Source organism: Euprymna scolopes, chromosome 17, assembly GCF_053919585.1.
Source record: "Euprymna scolopes isolate OS-2025 chromosome 17, ASM5391958v1, whole genome shotgun sequence".
NCBI lineage: Eukaryota > Metazoa > Mollusca > Cephalopoda > Sepiida > Sepiolidae > Euprymna > Euprymna scolopes.
In genome coordinates, this window is record NC_136498.1 from 93618362 (window position 1) to 93640782 (window position 22421).

The following is a 22421-nucleotide window of genomic DNA, read 5'->3' on the forward strand; positions in this document are numbered from 1 at the left end:
ATGCATGCAACTGGAAAATACTAGTGAATTTAATATTCACTAACATTTCCTCCTTGGGAAGAAGTTAGTTCAACTTGTCTAGGGTGAATGCTGTTGATTAATTTATAAATGCTGATAACTTACCTGCAAATGCATGAAGTGTGATGCCACCAATCTGACAGGCGGCAACACCTGTGCTGGCCGTAGCAAAAGTGTGATCAGGTGCCAAAGAACCTTAAAAAGCAACAAAATACATTTTTATTTTTTTTAAGAATTTAAAGTGTTATCACTATTTACAACAACTTAAAATTAAAATGTTTTTACCTAAAATTCTGCGTAAAAGGAAGGATTTGCCCGTTCCTGCGCTGCCTGTAAAGAATAAACTATCTCCACGAACAACAACTTCCAAAACTCTAGTTTGCTCTTTTGTCAATTTCACTGGATGAAGAATTGGTCGTTGCCGCAAAATTGCCTTCTCAGCTGAACAATGCTTTTTAGATGGAAGTATGTTTTCTTTATCAGCATCTGCCGACTTTCGCTTGGCATTCGGAGTTTCATGCGAACACTTAGGTCCCTTACCAACTGGAGAGAGACCATTAGCTGCTCGGAGATCCTTCAGAGTTAGCGGACTGATTTCCTGTAAAATATACAAGAATTAAAACAGTTGGTTTCTCAGGATTTATGAAAATAGACAAGCAAGTAAAATGCTTGACTATAGGGTGACTTATACAAAGGCCCTTTTCCATTAGTTACTATACTGAGATGTAGGGGAGATGAGCACTGCTTTCCCAGGATTACTCCATTTACTCTTGATTCTCATCTTATAATGTTGAGTGTTTAGCAAACAAGTACTTATCAAGCATAGGCTGTCACATAATTAAAATGGTTTATAAACAGGTGGAAATATGTATGAATGCAATGGGAAAATAACTCTTTTTCTTAGCAGCAGTTTTTCACATTCTCACTATTCCTACATATTTTACTATTTTCTCTTCATAGACATTTCTTATCCATTTCATTACGACAATCAATACGAGTTAATTTTATGTAATCTGCTATATGATTTGTAAAAACGTCATCAATGATGCAAAAGGCAAAAAGAACCCTTCACAAAATTATCAGGATAGACAAAATCCTAGAACATCTTGTAGCAAATATGGAGGACCTCATCAGTACAATGCATGTCAGTACATAAGGAAAATAACATGTGACCTATGCAAGTGAGCATGGCACAAGGCCTTATATTCCAGAGCAAATGTGGCAGAAAAGAGCTACATAAAAACTGCAAAAATGGACCCTTCACTAACAGAGAACATAAGGAAATATATTACAGTGAGAATCAGAAATAAAGAAGTGAAACTGCAGCTCGGTTCAGGGTCGGATTTATCAATTATAAATTTTCACACGTAGAAGAGAATAGGAAAGCCCAAGACAAATAAAGTCGCAAGATCGGTAACTGGTGAAAAAATAAATTTTGAGGGTGAGCTTATTAATGTGTCACTAAAAAGAACGACAAAAAAGCTAAAAGTGTTCGTTCTAAGGAACACAACAAACTTATTCGGGACCGATTGGATTTAGGAATATGAATTTTGGGACTCGCCAAGGAGTGATTTTTGTCACAAAGTCAAAAACCTAACGGGCAAAGCCAACACACTCAAAAAAGATCTTAAAAAAATCTTTCCCAAGTGTTTTCTCTGAAAATCTTGGATGCTGCACAAAAATAAAGGCGAGATTCGAATTATTGGATGAAGAAAAACCAATATTCAAAAAGCCACGGAGCATACCGTTCACTTTGAGGGAAAAAATTGAAGAAGAATTGGAAAGACTAGTTAACACTGGGATTTTGACCCCTATTTACTATAGTGAGTGGGCAGCCCCCACCGTATACATGAAAAAATATCTAAAGAGATTACGGTATGCGCAGACTTCTCAACTGGATTGAATGCGGTGCTCAAGGATCATCACTACCCACTACCAAAACCAGATAAAATATTCACTAAGTTAAATGGTGGAAAAATTTTTTTAAAAAATAGACTTAAGCGAGGCATACCTACAAATACCAGTAGAAGAAGATAGCTCAAAACTTTTATGTATCTCAACGCACAAAGGACTTTATAAATTCAATAGAATAGCATTTGGTATAAAAGTAGCACCTGCAATTTTCCAACAGATAATTGATACTTTGCTAAGCGGTTCGAATTTTGCAATAGACTATCTGGACGATATTCTTATGCGTTGTCAAAATGTTGAACAACATAGAGATCATGTATTTCAAGTGTTTGACAGAATAAAAGAATACGGCTTCACATTAAAGGAAGCAAAATGCAAAATTTTTTTGGAACAAATTAAATACCTGGGTCATATGCTAGATAAGGACGGGAGGAAACCCGATCCGGAGAGGTCCACAGCTATAAAAGACATGCCAGAACCTCATAATGTAACTACATTGCAGAGTTTTTTAGGGCTCGTGAACTATTATCAAACGTTCATTAAGAACATGCATGAATTGCGTGCGCCATTGGATGTACTATTAAAAAAGAATGGGCTGGACGCCTGAGTGTCAGGCAGCGTTTAAGAAATCAAGAAATGTATTAACGTCAGATTTATCCCTGACTCATTTCAATCCGAAACAAGAGATTATTGTCGCAACTGACACAAGTTCTTATGGGATCGGGGCATGCATTCTACACAAGACGCTTGATGGGTTGACTAACCCATGCGTCAAGAACTTTACTGCCTGCTGAGAAGAATTACTCCCAAAGCAAAAAAAAACCAGTGGGGAATCATATTCGGTGTAACAAAATTCCACCGACTTTAAATTAAAAACCAACCATAAGCCTCTTATAACCATCTTTGGCTCTAAAAAAAGGTCTGCTAACTTACACAGCCAACAGACTGCAAAGATGGGTCACCATTCTACTGAATTACAATTTCAGTATGAAATTTCTTACATCTGCGAAGTCATGCAGACGGATTGTCGCGATTAATCCTGAAATCAAGGGAACCGCTGGAAAACATAGTAAAAGCGTCACTACAAAGTGAAAAGGACTATACACAAATACTATGTAATACGATCAAGGAACTACCAGTGACTTTGGAAGATAAAATAAGGGAGGCTGAAGAAGATAGTTTCATCAAAGAAACGAAACAAAACATTCAATCGGATGAATCGGCGACGGAAGCTTATTCTATATGCAATGAGGTACTGTTGTACTGAGAAAGAGTAATAATCTCAGCTACACTACAAAAGAAAATTCTACGCGACTGAAGAGCCTCATGAGTTCCTATGTTTACTGGAAGAGTATGGGCACTAATATAGAAGGCACGGTAAAACGTGTAAAGGATGCGCATTGGCTGTAAAAGCATCACCAATACAATTTAGCTCATGACCTAAAGCGGACCACCCATGCTAAAGAATACACATAGATTACGCAGGCCCACTGGATGGAAACTATACTTTAATAGTAGTAGACAGTTTTTCAAAATGGCCTGAGGTATTTCGATGTAAAAGTCCAAAGATGGATTTTAAAAACAGTGCTCTTCACGAATTGTACGCTAGGTTTGGTGTGGTTGATTGTTTAGTGTCAGACAATGGCACACAATTCACTTCAGCAGATTTTAAGTTTCTGTGAGGATTTCCAGGTTAACCACATAACGACACCAACCTACCATCCCCGATCTAACGGTCAGGCAGAGAGGTTTGTAAACACGCTGAAAAGAGCCCTGAAGAAGGCTAAAGGAACGCCCTCAGAAAAGGCGCTACAACAGTTTTTACAAGTTTACCAAATTACACCAAATGAAAGCACTCCATCAAAGATGTCGCCGGCAGAGTTAATGTTCGCGTGGAAAATTAGGCCAGTCTTCCAGAAACTTTTGCCAAAACAGGCGAAACTGACAAATACTATAGTTCCTAAAAAGAGGTATTTACCTGGTGAAAAGGTATTTTTCCAGGTACACAAAAATAATAGTACGATGTGGTAACTAGGAAAGGTCCAGAAAAGGATCGGGCAGGTGGTCTATATTATCGAAGGTCCAAGATTTACTCACAATAAACATTTGAACCAAATTTGGAAACACATCACAGATGATGAAAGACGACCTCCTGCTGAACAAGAAGTAATGGACCAGATATATGACACATTCGACTTGGTAACACCACAAGCAGCTAGACAACGCCAGTCCTCCAGAAAAATGAAAATGACGGACCCAAGAGAGATCAACCCTAGGAAAAAGAGCTAAAAGATCATTCCAGGGGAATGAAAAGCTCGGGAGGGGGGTGTTGTGGGTTACAAATCACCCCTATTACAGAACTTAAGTGGGATCAACCAGTCCTATGATTACCACTGGTTTCAGAGACTAAATAGAGACATTCATACCATGTTTAACCGCATGCTACGAACACGTTCCTCTCATACTACTTTAGTGGCTCCTGTATTCTTTATGATAAATACATATTATATATTATACACTTTACACTACTTGTGATTGCTTTCATTTGTGTCTACAACAGTATTTTAAAGAGGTTTTAAGGGAAAGCATCATAATATTAGCATAACCTCATTTGAAAATTCAAATATTTCAAATTTGCATTAAATTTGATGCATAGTCATCAGATTCCAATTAAGCAAGATTCCCTGAATTTTAATTTAAGATTTTTTAAGCCTTAAATTATAAACATTTTATAGAATCAAAATCATTACGTTTTTGATCAAAATTAGAATAAGTATTCCAAACATAAGGTTTATTACAGTTCTGAAATTTTTAGATGAGGGCTGATCGTTTTACTTGCCTTGATCAGACTATGTTTCTCGAGTGTTATTTTTGCTGTGTTTCGGTCAGTGTAGCCTCCAACCTTTGTCAGGAATCTTAGAAAAGAAAGGAGAAAAGTTATTGGCTCTGTAGATGGTTTTGTATTCTTGGAGTTGTTTTTGTTGGGGGGGGGTTGCCGTGGTTTTGTATGTGTGGAAAAAAAAAAAAAAGAATTACTGAACAGACCAAGCATAGATATCAGCAGTATATGGGAACCTCTAATTAGGAAAAAAAAAAATTATACACCCAACCTAAAAATTTCAACAGTAAAAGGGAGAAAATCCTGTCAAACTTTATTAAAGCAACTTCCTCTTGTCAACGATTTTTTTTTTTTCACGCATACAAAACTACGACAAAATAAAACAAAAACAATTTCAAGAATAGAAAACTTTTTTCCTTTCTTTCCAAGATGCCTGACAAAAGTCGGAGGCTATAATAAGCAAAACGTTGCACAAATAAAAATAAGCTGAGAATGATCAAAACAAGTAATACAAACATAAGGTCTGTCTGAATTTTAATCTTCATAAGTGACATAAAAATGATGTAAACCCGATCTGTACAAGGAATTAATTTCACCCGTCCCGAGACAAATATTCTAGTAACATAAAATTTAAGAAATTAGCATTAATAAGAATATAGTTATAATAAATCAACATTAAAATAAGCCTTCCATTGATTTTTTTTTTATCATAGCATGGAGGATTTCTTTTCAAATTCATTGACTTGCAGTTTATCGATTCTCTGCACCACTAGAAACTTACATCCTAAAAAAAAATTTTTTTTTAAATATTGTATACCAATAATCACATAAATTGATCAAGTCGTTTTATTTTTATAAAGAAAATCATTTTTAATTGATTAATGGGAATTCGTAGGCATTACAATAATGTGAAAGGCTGATTCTTAACTATTTCTGAACAGCTGCTTTAAGGGAAAGTTAACCAATTATGAATTTCAAAATCATGAGATTATCGATCAGCCATAAAATTTGATTTTCTTATTTTACAATAGAACTACTTGATCAATTTGCATGTTTTTTTGTATATAATATTTTCGTTTCATCGCAGGTACATACATCATAAAGACTTATTTATTCTTGCTTTTTTTTCTTGCGTGATGGAGGTGGGGTCTATGGACAAGCACCAAAAGTACACACACATATATATATATATATATATATATATATATATATATATATACACACAGTCCTGGTCAAAATCATAAGAAAGTAAGCGTTTACGCATATTATCGAATTTTTAATCAAACAAATGGTTGAAACCATTGTCAAAAGGAAAAATATGAGGGAAAAAAATGAAATCTGCTTCATTCAAAACCTGATCTAATAATTATTTTTAAAAAAATCTGATCTAATAATTATTTTTTAAAAAACAAACATTTTCACCTGATCAAAATGATAAGACCACTGATAATTTATCTAACAAAAGGCAATTATAAATTACTAAAAAGGGTCTCAGTATTTAGTATAGCCTCCATTATTACGAATTACTTCAAAAATTCTCTTCAGCATGCTTGCGACTAAGTTTTTTATCAGTTGCGAAGGAATTTTATCCCATGTACTGAAAACTGAATCAGAAAGTTCCTTTATCAAATCATACTGGGTTCCATCCTTGAACACTTCTTTTGCTATCCATCCCCAAAGATTTTCAATGGGATTGAGGTCCGGAGAACATGATGGATGATCTAACAATTCTGTATTATTTGAAGAAAAGTATTCTCGTGCTTGTTGAGAAGTGTGCATCGCAGCGTTGTCTTGCTGGAAAATCCAATTTCTTCTACAGACGTGGATCTTCAGTCCTGATAGAAGCATTTTCAAGCATTGAAATGTACTTCAATGATGTTTGCCAGCCTTTCACTACTTGCAACTTTAGGGTCCCAGCTGACAAGAAAGCACCCCAGATCATTAAAGACCCTTCTCCACTATGCCGAGTTGAAAAAATCCCTTTGGGCAAATTTTTATCATGTCAATAGTGTTGAAATCCATCTGGACCATCTAGATTAAACTTTTTTTCATCGGAGAAAATTACATTTTCCTACTTCTCTTCATCCCAAGTCTAAGTATTTGGCGGCATATTTAAGTCGGTAAGTTTTGTGTTGTTCAAGAAGACGTGGTTTCTGCAGTCGCTTTAAATGATTGAAACCCTTCATTTTCAGATGCCTTCTGATGGTTTTAGGACTACATTCTGCTGCTGTTTGGCTTTTCTATCGACTTGAGTTCATACTGGAGTTTTTTTTTTAAACTTCTGATACGGCGATCCAGTGATGGGGTTATTTTTTTTGGTCGACCTGAACTCTTTTTGTGCCCATACTGATCTGGATTTCTTAAAAAATTTGTGATGACCGTTTTGCTACCATTCACTTCGTTTGCAATGGATCTATGGGAGAGCCCACCTCTATTAAGCTCAAAGATCCTTCCTCTCTCAAACTCTGATAATGGTTTCGCTTTTGCCATTTATAATTTAGTAAGATGTTTTTTATCCACTAAAAAAGTTGCTTTTAGTAACATAGAAAGCTTTTCGTATTCATTTTTTCAAAACTAGCCGATTTTATTAAAGTGGTCTTATCATTTTGACCAGGTGAAAATGTTTGTTTTTTAAAAAATAATTATTAGATCAGGGTTAAGGTTTCGAATGAAGCAGATTTCATTTTTTTCCATCATATTTTCCCTTTTGGCAATACACATTGGTGTTTATTATAGAGTGCTATTATATTTCTTTTAAAAAGGTGTACATGTGTTTTTTATATAAAAACAAAAAAATTATTTTAAAGTTCTTCCATATTCATGCAAGAATTTTTACCTGAAAAGTTCGTTGAATGCCTGCTCGTAATTTCTCCCGATTACTCGTAAAACCAATTTTTTTCTTACACTGCAGTTTTGTCACCATCGTCTTGAGAAAAAGAATCAATTTATCTGGTGGACAATTGGACAGCATCAATTGAATATTCCGGTCAGGCATTTTCACTGTGGCTTTGCCCTCTTTCACAAATTTCTTGAAAATCTGAATTTCCCTCAACATATACTTCACATTTGATTTTCCCAAGTCTAATTGCAAGACGATCTCATCGTGTTCATCTCGTCCAAGACTCAATTGAATATTTTTATATTGGACTTTCTTCGTTACAAAACCTTGAGCTGAGAGTTCTTGCACAGACACCCAACCTATTAGTCCTTGACATTCCCAAGACATACCACCAACCAATTCTATACCTGCAAAGAAAAAAGAAATATATATATAAAGTTATCAGATTTTCAAAGTGAGGCTCAAATAGCATCTACTATGACAAAACTATGCTTCTGAGTAGCCAATTTCCATTTGATATTATTGCACCATGTTACTGACAATAACATACTTTGCTACATTTTTTTAATTACTTAATCCACCCAAGATGATTGCTAATATTAGATATCTGAAGCACACACACATATAAGTGATTAGGTATAAACAGTCTTAAAAATGAAAAAAAATTTTAGAATTTACAGTGAGAGATTAGTTTTGTATATAATTTAACATAAAGTTATCTATTTCCAAATCATTCTAACTTTTTAGAACAAGTAAATAAATTTGTTTACCACTAAGCCTAAGTCCGACTGACAAGGTTGAAAAATCATCTAAAAAGGTAGTATCCCCTCCCCAAAATAAATAAACATGCACAAAATGTATCTCCTACTAGTAAAAGAAAAAAAAATGATCGAAAATGCTAGAATAACTCATACCTACTCTAAATTCTAAAATAATTGTTGCGTGTGTGTTTCTCCAAGTTTTTCAGTGTTTCTGTTCACACTAAAAAAATAATCTTGTTTATTTCCCACTTTCTTCGTTGAATTAGGAGGCATTTTGCAGTATAGACAACAAAATGAAAAAAATCATTAAAAGCAAAATAAATAAATATTACTAATAAATAATAAGCCCACCCAATAAATGTGGGTAGAGGTAGGATATTTGGCAGGTAACCCCAGGAATAGAGGCATTTGATGGGTTGCACACACGTAAATCAATTCCATGTAAGAAACACAAGACTTTCTACTATTGTCTACTGGAATGCATAATTTGACCAGAAATATGTGGGAGGACATCAGTCAAAAGGTCAAGACAATGGGAAATAGAAAACATTCCCGGGTGAAAGAATGTTTATATAACAAATAACTAAACAAATATTGCAGCCATGAACAACTTAAAATATTCGTCCCCTGTGTATAAACTCTTCTTACTGTCTACTTTAAAATATTGGTACTTATACAGTTTAGTCAAGACATTAAAAAATGAAAATATCGAAAAAAGTTTAAATTGTATGTATCCATTATGGAACAAAGTTCTCCGAAGAAAATTTTTCACTTAATTTCATCAAGTAGTTTTTTTTTTTTGTTTTTTTTTAACAGTGAAAAAACAATTTGTTATGATACCAACAAAATGTTCGATTTTTAGGAAGAAAAGCTGGTAAAATTTTACATTAAGGCCCGTCTCACGTTCGTATATAACAGAATATTTTTTTGTAGATTTCGGTGTGTTAAAAACGAATCTGCAAACCGTTTCCGTCGCAAAATGATAGTTTTCATGATATGAAGAAATTACTTTTTCGAAAAGTGGGTGATCAATTTTCCATGTAAATTTAACTTAAAATGAGCACCCACTTTCTGGCCACCTGAGAGTGGGGGCATTTTTTTAAATGTTTTTTGGCTAAAAGGTTTTTTGATTTCTTTTTCTGTTTTCATCTTTCAATAAAGACACAAGGAAATTTTTTTAAAATCGGTATTATTTTACTTTAAGGCTCGTCTCACATTCGCATAGAATAGAAAAAAAGTAGTTTTTGGTAGTTTTCGGTGTGCTTTAAAAGAATATGGTAATCGTTTCCGTCTCAAATTTACCGTTTGTATAGTATTAACCCTTTAACTCTGGGACTATTTTTCATTTCACAGCCCAGCCTTCATTTACACTACGCACGAGCATAAAAAAGGCTCTTAATTTAGACGCAAAACAAGTAGTTTTCCAAATATGAAGCCATGTAATTCTATATTATCACCGCTGGCCATTTTTGTACGCGCAAGCAAGCACGATGATATTAACTCCTGAACTCTAGGATTATTTTCCATTTAACAGCCTAGCCTTCGTTTACGCTACGTGCAATCATAAACAAAGGCTGTTAAATGTGCACTCGCGTACCAAACTGCCTTGTCACAGTGTAGTATTGGCGAAAAATTAAAATTAGACGAAAAACAAGTAGTTTTCCAAATATTAAAACATGTAATTCTATATGTTATCACGAGTGGCCATTTTATACGCGCAAGCGCACGCATGGTCGCCGCGCTCTACCCATGATAACATATAGAATTACATGGTTTAATATTTGGAAAACTACTTGTTTTTTGTCTAATTTAATTTTCGCCAATACTACACTGTGACAAGGCAGTTTGGTACGCAAGTGCACATTTAACAGCCTTTGTTTATGATCGCGCATAGCGTAAACGAAGGCTAGGCTGTTAAATGGAAAATAATCCCAGAGTTCAGGGGTTAATACCATGCAAAAGAAATCAAACAAAAAATTTTTTAGCCAATAAGCAGGTGGCCAGAAAGTGGGTGCCATTTTAAGTTAAATTTACATGGAAAAGTGATCACCTACTTTTCGAAAAAGTAATTTCTTTATATTATGAAAACTATTTTTTTGCAAACGGTTTGCAGATTCGTTTTTAGCACACCAAAATCTACAAAAAAATTAACGTGAGACGGGCCTTAAAGTAAAATAATACCGAAAAGCTAGTATTAAAAGATGGGGAGGGGGTGTCAGCGCTTTAACTGGAGTTATCTCCCTTTGGCATTTCTACAATTCAAATATTTTTTTTTAATGCAAGATGGCTGCCTTCAACGCGCTCTCATAAAAACGTGTTTTTCCGCTGTAAAAAAAAAAAAAAAAAAAAAAAAAAAAACTACTTGATGAAATTAAGTAAACTTTTTTTTTCGGAGATCTTCGTTCCATAACGGATACATACAATTTAAACTTTTTTCCATATTTTTATTTTTTAATGTCTTGATTAAACTGTATAAGTACCAAAATATTTAAGAAAAATGCAACACAACAGAAAGCGAGGGAGCTAGCTGGTCCCCTTTTTCCTTTTCCCCTCCCTTCCACTCCTCACATTAAAAATTGGCCTTGTACCTAATTTGCTCGGTGGGGGAGCAAATAAATACCCACAACAGAAAGCTAGGAATCGGTAACAGAGGCACGAGGCAGATAACAAGCTGACACATTCTTCACTGCCAAACATTCACGCCACCTTCTTCACGTGTCTTCACTGATGTCAACACAGTACACCTGTCATAGTTAAATCCAAAATTGTTGTCGGTGTGAAATAATAAAAAAAACATTTTTTTATAGATCAGCTGTTTTTCCGTAAGTAACGCGCCGAAACATAATTTTTGTGAAAAATTAAAAAGTTCTTCTGCTCGGTGTATGTCGGCGCGTTACTTACGGAAAAACGGTAAATTAAACTGCCGAAGCACACCTGTTAAATATTGTACGAGTTTTATAATTGAACACCCCCCCTCCAAAAATTTTTTTAAAAAAACGAAAAATAAAAATGCTTTTGTAGACAGACCGCTCGTGAAAACTTAATTTTTTTAGATCAATTAAAAGAGTAACACAGAAAAATGAACTTTCCTGTTATTTTAAATGTCTGCTAAAAAATTCTTCAGCGATGTGACAAGTCACCTTACTACGCGTGTCCATGCGCAAACGCATCATGTAAGAATAGCATAAACGATGGCGATGAGTTGGCACCAAATAGTGCGAGGGTTCAAGGGTTAATACCATGCAAACGGTAAATTTGCGACGGGTTTGAATATCATATTCGTTGTCAGCGACCCCGAAAACCTGTCCAAAACAAAGTTTATTGGTCGGTGTTCTGTTGTAGTTAAAGTAAACATTTACTTACCACTCAGGTAAATTTATACAAACACCGTGACAGCAAATTAACCCTAACCCTAACCCTAAACCCTAACCCTAACGCTGTCCCGGTGTTTGTATAATAATACCGAAATAAGTAGTCATCGAGATATAAAAAGTTGTTTTGCATCGTATTCTTTGGCGGCCATCTTTTTACGCGCGTGCGCACCATAAATAAATCTACTCATCTATGGCTGACACTGCACGTGTAAAAAAGATGGCCGCCAAAGAATACAATGCATAATACAACTTTTTATATCTCGATAACTAATTATTTCTGCAAAATTCCAATGCGATTTTCGTATTCAGCATAGTCGAAAACCTATAAAAGTTGTCATTTAAAAGAACATTTTGGAGGTGGACCTAATCTGAAAATTTACCAAAAAATATTTTAAAACGTTTAAAATTTAAGGGTTGAAAATACCAGACAAGTGCAATTTTATTTGGTGCTTGTTCAGATAGAGTCACTAAGTCGATTTTTAAATATGTCGTATTAAGCAAAAACAATTATCACGTACTTTATTGTCATGTAATATTAATTGTCATGTAATCTATCCGAGTAAAACAACTGTTATTGTGTTTTTATTTAAAAAAAAAAAAAAAAAAATGTCCACTATAAACAAATATTGCAGAACACGTAACCTAAAATATTCGTTCCGGGTTATGTCCCCGGTGTGTAGACTCTTCTTACTGTCTACTTTAAAATGTTTAAGAAAAATGCAATTTTACCCAGTTTTCCGTAAAATTTTACCAAAATTACTTTTAACTATAATTTCCTACTCAATAAATTTTCGTAATTTTTCAATATATTCCTATTTTCAGCATGACAATTAAGTACGTAATATTGTTTTTGCTTATATATATATATATATATTAAACGATCTGTCGACTATCTTAATAAGCACCATTTATTTCAATAAATATATCTATTTATTAAATTTAAATTCAAAATTTTATTTTCGTTTTTAATCTTTTGCCCACACAATACAAAACAAGAAAATCCGAGAAATTTGCAGTGTTGGTGATTTTAAATAAACATTTTGAACGTAAATAATTGAGGACATTACTTTTAATTACTATGAATGAATTAACGAAAGATTAATGTGATCAGTTCAAATGAAAGCCGATTAATGTTTCATAAATAAGTTTACATTTCAAAAAGAAAATAAAACACAATGAAAATATTTCGGTGAATCATCAAGATTAATAAAAATTAAATAAATGCAAAATAAAAAAGTTATTTAAGCGAAATAACTTACTTTCTTCTTTTACCCGACGTGTTCTCTGTAAGGATCTTTTTCGGGGCGATATTTTTTTTCTCTCTCTATCTTAGTTTTTCAAATAATACTCGTGTTTTTAATTGGTCCAACATCAACCAATCAACGAAAAGAATACCTCCTCCATCTTCTTTGTCTTCCTTCCTTTCCACAGCACCTATGTACTATGCCTCCCCACAGGACAGAGTTAGACACCAGGGTCGTTGTTTAACGTGGAGAAACACTTTCTCTTGGCTATTTTTGTTGTAATTTAATTAGAAAATCTGAATGAATTGAATAATACGAAAATTATGCTTTACTAATATTTTATTTATTTTTTTTGGGGGGGGGGGATCTTTTTACTTCGTTTGAAATTAAATTCTTTAACGGTTTTACTACTTATGCACGACAAATTAAGGCACGACAAGTTATAACAAATGACTCCAGTTAATTCTCAACTGTATGATATTTTGACACGTCATTCAAGCAGCCTGGGATTCTTATGGCAAGAACGACAAGAAGCAACCAGTTGCAATATTTTCCACTAAAAATCTTGGTAAAAAATAAACAAGTCTTTTTTTTTGGGGGGGGGGTCTTAAGGAGAATATTTTAAAAATACGATTCAAAATGTTCCCTTATGTTAATATAATATTTGTTTACTTGTTAAAATCGTAAATGTCTTCTGTTTTGTTCTGTTTTGTTTTGCTTTGTTTTTTGTTTTTTTTTAAGTTTTTTTGTAGTAATTATTTTTTTGAATGCACTTGATCCGCGCTATTTTTTTAAATCGTATTTCCAAGTTTAATTAAAGTTTTATTATATGTTTTTTTATTCAATTCAGAATAGGTACAAAACACCTTTCCCTCTCTCCATGTTAATGGCTTTTTAAATAATAACGTTATTATTGCAGAATGCAGCACGGATCAATAAGTGCATGCATGACTGAAGTGCATGAGTACCATTTTCTACCAAAGATTTTTTTAACTCAACGAAACTTTTTTTATGTTTGACTTGTGTTTTTTTAATATCACTACTAAGTCTTTAAAACAATTGAATGCACGTGCGCGAAAACAAACATGGCGACCAGTGAATGCAATTGTGGAATACAGTGGATAATAAATGTTTTAATATCATTGCCTTAGATTAATAAATAAATAGTCCTTTGTGCGTGTTCTTCAGTGGTTCCAATATAGGGGATCGATTTACTAGAACGTTGTATTAGAAACTGAGCACCCCTAACAAATATTTGCTCTACAACAGTATTGAGCACTTTTTTCAGTTTTTATTAATTACTATTTCCACTATATATATATATATATATATATATATATATATATATATATATAGTGGAAATAGTAATTAATAAAAACTGAAAAAAGTGCTCAATACTGTTGTAGAGCAAATATGCGTTTTATTTTTTATTACCGTATCTTTCTGTCAAGTTACATCATTGTTTCAGCTATTCGGACGTTTTTTTGGCCGTCTGTAGCTTCCTCAGACTTTTACAGAAACAGGAAGCTACAGACGGCCGAGTAGTTGAAACAATAATGTAACTTAACAGAAAGATACGGTAATAAAAAAATAAAACATATATATATATATATATATATATATATATATATATATATATATATAATATGATAGATTAGTGCGCAATCGATAATTCGTTGCAAAAAACTGAAAACTGAAAAAAGAAAAAAGAAAAAAACAAGGTGGGTGCATTTGTACACAATTACGACGAAATTTTGTAGGCGATAAATGGAGGTTTCAGATACAAAAAACAATAGTTTCTACTGAATTTTTGTTGTTGTTGTTGTTGTTGTTGTTGTTACGAGGGGCGTGCAATAGGTAATGCCCCTGACCCACTTCCAGTTGTCTGATCTAGCTGGAATTTTGCATGTGCAATGATTTATATCTCTACGGGTTATGTGGCAAATTAAACCTCTGAACTAATTGTGGTTTCTGTTTTACAGGTGTTTGAACTGAGTCAGGTGTGAAATGGAGCCTGTTTAATGTCGAGCAGTGATCCGGTTTTTGTATTTGAAAGGACACACACCACAGGAGACTTTTGATGAAATGAAAGAAACTTATGGTGATAATGCCCCATCATATGACCTTGTAAAACGCTGGCATCGTGAATTCAAACATGGCCGGAAGTCTGTGGAAACAGTTCCCAGACCTGGTCGCCCCCCCTCCACCCCCACCCACCTTCTGCCATTGATGAGGCATCTGTCCGTCAAGTTGAGGCTGCCATTTTGGAAGATCGGCGCATTATTATTCGCCAAATAGCCCAAGATGTCAAGATTAGTACAGGGTCTGTGGAAACTATCACTCATGACCATTTGCATATGCATAAGGTGTCTGCCAGATGGATTCCCAGGTTGCTCACATCATTCCAGAAGCGAGAACACGTTGAGTGCTCGAGGATAAATTTGGAGATGTGCCAAGAAGATGAGTCAAAGTTTTTCAAAAGACTGATTACACAGGATGAAACCTGGGTTCATCACTATGATCCAGAGACCAAAGCCCAACCAATGCAGTGGAAGCACTTGGAGTCAGCATCTCTAAAGAAGGCAAGGGTGCAGCCCTCCACTGGCAAGGTAATGCTCACAGTCTTCTGGGACCAGGACAGAAGTAGTGATGACAGATTTCCTGGCAAAGGGTACCACAATTACAGGAGCCTATTATGCTTCACTTTTAAGAAAATTAAGGGAAGCTATCAAAATCAAGAGACGGGGCAAGATCAGCAAAGGTACCCTCCTCCTGCAGGACAACGCTCCGGTCCACAACTCGCATGTCGCCAGATCAGAAGCACGGGCGTGTGGTTATAAAATCCTTTCCCCCTTCCTCCCTACTCTCCTGACCTTGCACCCTCTGACTTTCACCTCTTCAGAGCCATGAAGTTGTTTTGGAAAGGAAAACATTTCCCAGATGATACAACCTTGATTTCTGAACTTACGTCATGGTTGGAGGACCAACCTGGGGTGTTCTACAAAAACAGTCTCCAGAGCTGCATCAAACGATGGGAGAAATGCATGACTCTGGGTGGTTCCTATGTAGAGAAAGACTAATAACTGTGCCAAGTTTCCTTGCTCTACTGCTATGGGAAGTTGGTCAGGGGCATTACTTATTGCACTCCCCTCGTAATTCTAATAAAGGTAAATATCCAGATACGCTACAACAGAACATCGACCACTCTAAATTGTTTTTTATAGGTAATTGAGGTCGCTGACAACGAATCTCATAGTCAAACTTGGGGCAAATTTACCGTTTGCATGGTATTAACCCCTGAACCCACGAATTACTTTCCACCATTTTGCAGCTTCCGTTTACGCTCAGCTGCAGCATAAACGGCGGCTTGCTTCACCTAGCAAACTGCCTACTCACATAGCGTATCAATCAAAAAATTAGGGACTGACATTTTTTAATGACTTACAATTAAAGAAAAGTACAACAAATTGGGGGACTTTTTTTTTTTTGTCTCACATATTTTTTAATGCGTTTTTTTTTTTTTAAATATCAGAAAATAATACTTAAGTAATATTTAAGGGTGAAACCTTTTCAAGGCAAATCTTATTAAAAATATTTCTTTTTAAGTAGAAATTGTGGTGTTATATATTGTAAGGTCCCCGTGTTTTTTAAATGTTTGGAACGTATATCCCCCGCATTCCCTCTTTCTCACCCTTCCTTCCATTAAACTTGAGAAAAATGCTAACGATTACATGTCTCGTTGAGGGTTTGGTTGTCGGTTGTCAGAATAGATGAGCCATGTATATGCTTGCTGAGCTTGACATTTTTCATCCAGTATGAAGTTGAGACCTCCATGTTGGTTCTGGGCTGAGTTTGTTAAGTTGTTCAATAGTCATGATGGTTCAAATCTGGGTATTCTTCTTTGCCAGCTTCTTGCCTGTGTCTAAGAATCATGTCGGGGTAACCACTTGTTGCAGAGGTGTCAAAAAGCAACGTGAGGGTGCCAATCAACCATACAACTAATAAAGATAAACTAAAGCAAAGAGATAATGGCAATAGCAAAGAAGGATGACAAACACAGATGTTCAGTTAAAGACAATGCGTATCGTATTTTATTTTTACCAAGAAATAAGGGGTAAAATATACAGCCATGGATTCAGGATCAGCTTGAGCTAGAACGGGCATCTCGCAAGGTTGAGATTCTTTGATCCTTTATGTAGGAACTGGTAGCCAGACGTCAGCGAGCAGTGGTACAGGTAGCTGGACGTCAGTGGACACTAGTACGGGTAGCCGGACGTCAGTGGGTTCTGGAGCAGGTAACCAAACGTCAGTAAGCACTGGAACAGATAACCTGACATCAGTGGGTACTGATGTGGGTAGCCGGACGTCAGTGAGCACTGGAGCTGCAGGAATGAGTTGGAGACACTGTTGGAGTCGTTGGAAGCTGCCAAGCTACACACACTTTATTTACAACACTGAATGGTAGGCGAGTAAACTGGTATAACTTACCACTTAAGACCATATACTCGCAACTTTATTATTGGTAGGATTTGATGATAAATAGATTTAAGATCAGGCATAGTAAAGATATTATACCAGGCTATATCTTCAACCATTTTAGATATGTTGGGCATAAGCATCTAGTTTCATGAAGCTGTTGATGATGTTGTCATGTTAAGCAGCATTTATTCATTTCGTCTGAATCAGATGATCATTGTTGACATTCAGTTCTCTTTCTTGTTAGAATTATTTTTAGAAAAACATCAGCTACTTAAGGGAGGAACCGCATGAAGTTTGCCAACATCTTTAAGTGAAAATGTTTCTGTGACAAACTGCATTCAAGATTGTCACCCTCAGGTTTTCAGTCCATGTCATTAACCACTTAGCCACTATCGCCTCCTTGTTGATGATTTCACTGTCTTTTTTTTTTTTTTGTTACTTGAAGACTTGAACTTAACAATGTGACACTGAGTATTCTATTATATTTTACTTCAATATTCTAGCAGTTTTTGCTCATATGAATTGTCAGCGATATTGGAAATCTTGTTTGTTGTCCCTATTTATTTATCTCCAACAAGGGAAAATTTTAACACAAGATCAGTTTTTAGTGTGGGGAAAACAATATCCCTAAATAGGAACACTCTGGATTGGTACAAAAATTTTAAAAATGCCTCAGTCTAAAAAGATTTCTACTTCATTGATTAAGAACAGAAAAGATGAAGTGTAGTATCAAAACAGATTATACACTTTGCTCATAGCCAGAAAACCAAGAATCATTTTTGATGTTTCATTATGTTTGTTCCTAACATCTCTTCTTCAAGTGCAAAAGTTCTGTCCATCTTTATCCTAGATTTGACTTCTATTCCTTCTCAATACTGCTTATTATTCCAAATTTGTATTCCAATAGTCGAAATGTGTTTTTGAATTTTTGAGATGAGGTTCTAAAATTCATATTATTATGGATTATTCAAACTATTATTCTCATTATTCTATTATTCACACATTTCGGTGGATGTAACTTCTGATCTTCTTCAGATGTACCTTGTCAAACTCAGGAATCTGCACAGAATTTCAAACAAAACCCTTTATTTAATCTATGGGGGTAGCATTCTCTCGTTCTACATGGGTAGAAATCCTAAATAATTCACAATTGTATTTTGAGTGTTGTCGTCCACACTGACGATTGAACCTTCAACCTCCAGAAAAGTGTAACTTACAAGTGAATTTTATCAAGTACTTTATTCACTATGTCAAAGGTCCTTTGGAATATGAATTAAATAAATTTCAAAATTCCGTGCAGTTTCCTGAGTTTGATAAAAAGATTACCAAGTTCAGTAAGAGAAATTTGAAGAAGGTCAAAGGTTACATTAATTGAAACATTGTGAAAATTGGTAAATTTATTGAGATGAGTATTATCCTCATCTTTTTTTAGTTGTTTCACGACATTTCGGCCAACTATTCCTCTGGCCTTCGTCAGGTAGTAACCACGACGGATAGGAACTCTGAATCTCCTGACTGCATCCACTGCAATTACTGCCTTCTGTAGTTGTTGCCGTCTCACCACGTTTTGGCCAAGTAAGCTTCTGGCCGGCTTTGGGTAGGATTGAAACCACTATCTTCAGACAATTCTCACCTGGAACCGTAGAGATTCAATGCATGTTTTTACAATTATTTTAATGGTAGATGCTCCGACAACCTACAAGCCCTTGTACTCCCTTGATGTAAATCCCCCCAACAAACCTGACAAGCAGCAAAATCCCACCCCTACACAGTAGAAAGCCTTCTACTCTAATAGTTTCTTCCCTAGGACTGCTAGACTTTGGAATTCCCTTCCAGATTCCTGTTTCCCTGACTATACTGACATGCAGAAGTTCAAGTGTAATGTAAACAGACATATTGCTGCTCAACTCCCCATATAATACCCCTATAAATTATGTTCCACATCAGTGGCATTGTGCCTTATTTGAGGTGAAAATGCAATAAATTTTTTTAAATATATTGTGTGACAACCCATGGAGATTTTCCCAACAATTTTTCACATAAAACACAAAAATATGGCGATGGTAAAGCTGACGAAAATAAATTTGCAAAAAAAACAAATAATCGTTTCTGAATTTTGGAAATTTGATAATTTAAACTACTTTCTCATCTTATGTATCCTCCACCTCCTTCAAGTGTCGAACTCAGAGATCTTTCTGTCAAACTCGGGAATCTGCACAGAATTTCAACTGAAACACTTTATTTAATCCAAGTGGGTAGCATGCTCTTATTCTGTCAGCTATTATTGGGTAGAAGTCTTGAGTAATTCACAATTGTATTTTTAATATTGTCCACACTTCAAACTTCTACCTGGTCATAGCTGACAGAACGAGAGCATGCTACTCCTGTGGAATTAATAAAGAGTTACATGTTATATTAGAAATTCTGTGCAGATTCCTTAGTTTAATAAAAAGATTCTCACAATCAACAAGATGCACCTGAAAAAGGTTGGGAGTTATCTCGGCTGAAATGTTGTGTGATTAACACTCAAAATGAGAACAGTAGTCTCAAAATCCGAATAATACAGATAACCTGTTTATAAAACCCCAATGATACAGATGTTTGCAGTTAGTTTTGTACCTTCCACAATGAAACTTCAACGGAGTACAGGTTCCCCTCTGTCCCACATCTTGTGCCATTACTTGCTACTTTAGGAAGCATTATGCTAACCACCGTTTACCTAGGGACTGTCTTTAAGCATCAGACCTTTCCTTGGGACAGGTGATTATTGCCAGTCACCTGAGTTGTCATTGTGTTTTCCAGAATACACTTTTGTTGCAGGGTGGCCAGTGCATGTTGCCCCACTAACTTTTTGTGTAAGACACAAAGTTAAATGTAACAATGCCAAGCAAAGATGAAAAATGAAAGAATTATATTTCTAGTTCAATAAATCAGTTATTTGTTATTTATAAATTGAAATCTTGTTTATCATTTTTCTTTGGCATTGCCATATTTGTCTTTGTACCCCTTAACAAAATGTTTTGAGGCAACTTGCACAAGCCACCCTGCACCAAGTGATGACCCTAATGTAATTGCACAGGCAACAACTAACAAAGAAGCATGGTACTTGTCACGGGCAGATTTATGTTAAAGCTAATATACAACACAATCACGTTGACGTACCGGTTCACGTCAGATGATCAAAGTTAAGCAACACTGAGCCTGGCATGTACTAAATTGGTGACCATTTGGGACTACCAAGGCGCTAGATGTAGGTAGAAACCAGGTCACTTCTGTTTTCTAATGTATGTATTGTAGCGGTAGTATGCATACTACAGAAGCATAGACGATCTTCATGAAAATAACTGCTGACTGACCTGCGGCATCCAAAGAACTTTTTACTTTTTTCTTACTTGGGCACAGTCCAACTTTCTGCAGTCTAACTAAATCTTTTCGTTGTTTTTAAAAGCAGTTTTATTTGATTATTCAGTCCTACATGTTCGACTAATTCATTTATTTATAGGGCTGCAAACTCGCATCCCTAAAGACCTGTATATTATTTTTCAGACACCCTTCCCTTTAGAATTTTCATAGACAGGCGATGCCATTTTTCCCCTTAATGATAATAAACTGAGAGATAATAAATCTTCTAATTTCTAAATTTTAAAAGCATACAAATTTGTAAAAAATGAAATTTGAATTGATGAAAGTTATTATTTGTAACTTTTTCGGCAAGATTACCCTTTAATTTTTTTTTTTTTTTTTTCTGAAATAAACATTTTTTTTAATTATTATTCGTTCTGACACTTTTAATCCATTTCTGGATAATTGTTGTCAACAATACAATGTCGTTTTTATCTTATTTACTTGTAATCTGTTTCAGCTTAAACAAATTTTATTTCCACTAAGTGAATCTAAGTTAAAATACCGTGAAAACCCCTCCTAATTTTGTAGCTTTGCATACAAGACAAATTTCTGGAAATGAACATATTGAAATTTAGGACATTTTTTTACAATAGCCAACAAAAACAAAAAATGGGGTGAAAAAATAAATATACAACAAATAAATGTTACAAAATGCAAGATAACTTACTCTTTTACCTATCTGAATATTTTTTATTTTAACTTATTTTAAAGCGTTTATTTATTTTGAAACAAAAATACTGTCAAATCTGCGGAGTTAGAAAAAAAAATTAGCGAAAATTAAACAAAATATTGCTAGAAAACCATCTAATAAATGTCACCAAAACAGCATTTTGATGAGTTTTCAATTTTTGAGCGATTATGAGGGTCCAAATGTCAATAACAAAACTACCATTTGTTTTTCGTTCCTAACTCTTGACACTACTTTTGTTTCAAAGTTAATAAACACTTTAAAATAAGTTAAAACGAAAAGCTTATCCAAGTAGATAGAAGAAGAGTGGCTTATCCTGCTTTTGGTAACATTTATTTGTTGTATATTTATCTATTTATTCGCCTTATTTTGTTTTGATGGTTATTGCAAAAAATGCCCAAATTTTACTTAAATCACTCTAAAATTACGCCATGGAAAACTTATTTAAGATCAGAAAATTGAAATTTAGAAGATGCATATTTTTCGTTTATCAAAAATATTGTTGCAGTTAAAAAAAATGCACAAAATCACGTGACTTTTGTATAAGCGGTGATGTGTCGAAGTAAAAAGAAGTACCGGATTTTTGATGGGATAAATTTGTTCTGAATTAAAATTCACATTTATCTTAAGTTTTGGGAGGTTATTATTGAACACAAGTAAAATATGTTTAATTCTTATATCTACCTGGGTTAATGTTTAAACGGGAAATAAAGAAAAATAGGATAATAAATATGTTCCGAGTACCGTACGCAGGCTGGCTGCGGCCGACTAAACGAGCCAAATGTGATCATGACGGGACTGACAATAACATTGTCCAAATTGTTAGTCTGATATATGGCGTCAAAGAATAGCATAAAATGAAA

General features: G+C 34.7%; 1 protein-coding gene across 1 annotated transcript in view; it reads right to left on the bottom strand.

Annotated features, from left to right (window-relative positions):
• Window positions 1-13125, bottom strand: part of LOC145296846 (ATP-dependent DNA helicase PIF1-like) — a 38409-nt gene extending 25284 nt beyond the window's left edge. Inside the window, exons 1-4 of the mRNA XM_080142969.1 lie at window positions 13002-13125; window positions 7605-8014; window positions 304-616; window positions 124-213 (exon numbers count right to left, since the gene is read on the bottom strand). Of these exons, the coding sequence (XP_079999095.1) occupies window positions 124-213; window positions 304-616; window positions 7605-7994 (793 nt within the window). The 5' untranslated portion in view covers window positions 7995-8014; window positions 13002-13125. The remainder of the gene's footprint in view (window positions 1-123; window positions 214-303; window positions 617-7604; window positions 8015-13001) is intronic.
• Window positions 13126-22421: the final 9296 nt, after the last annotated feature.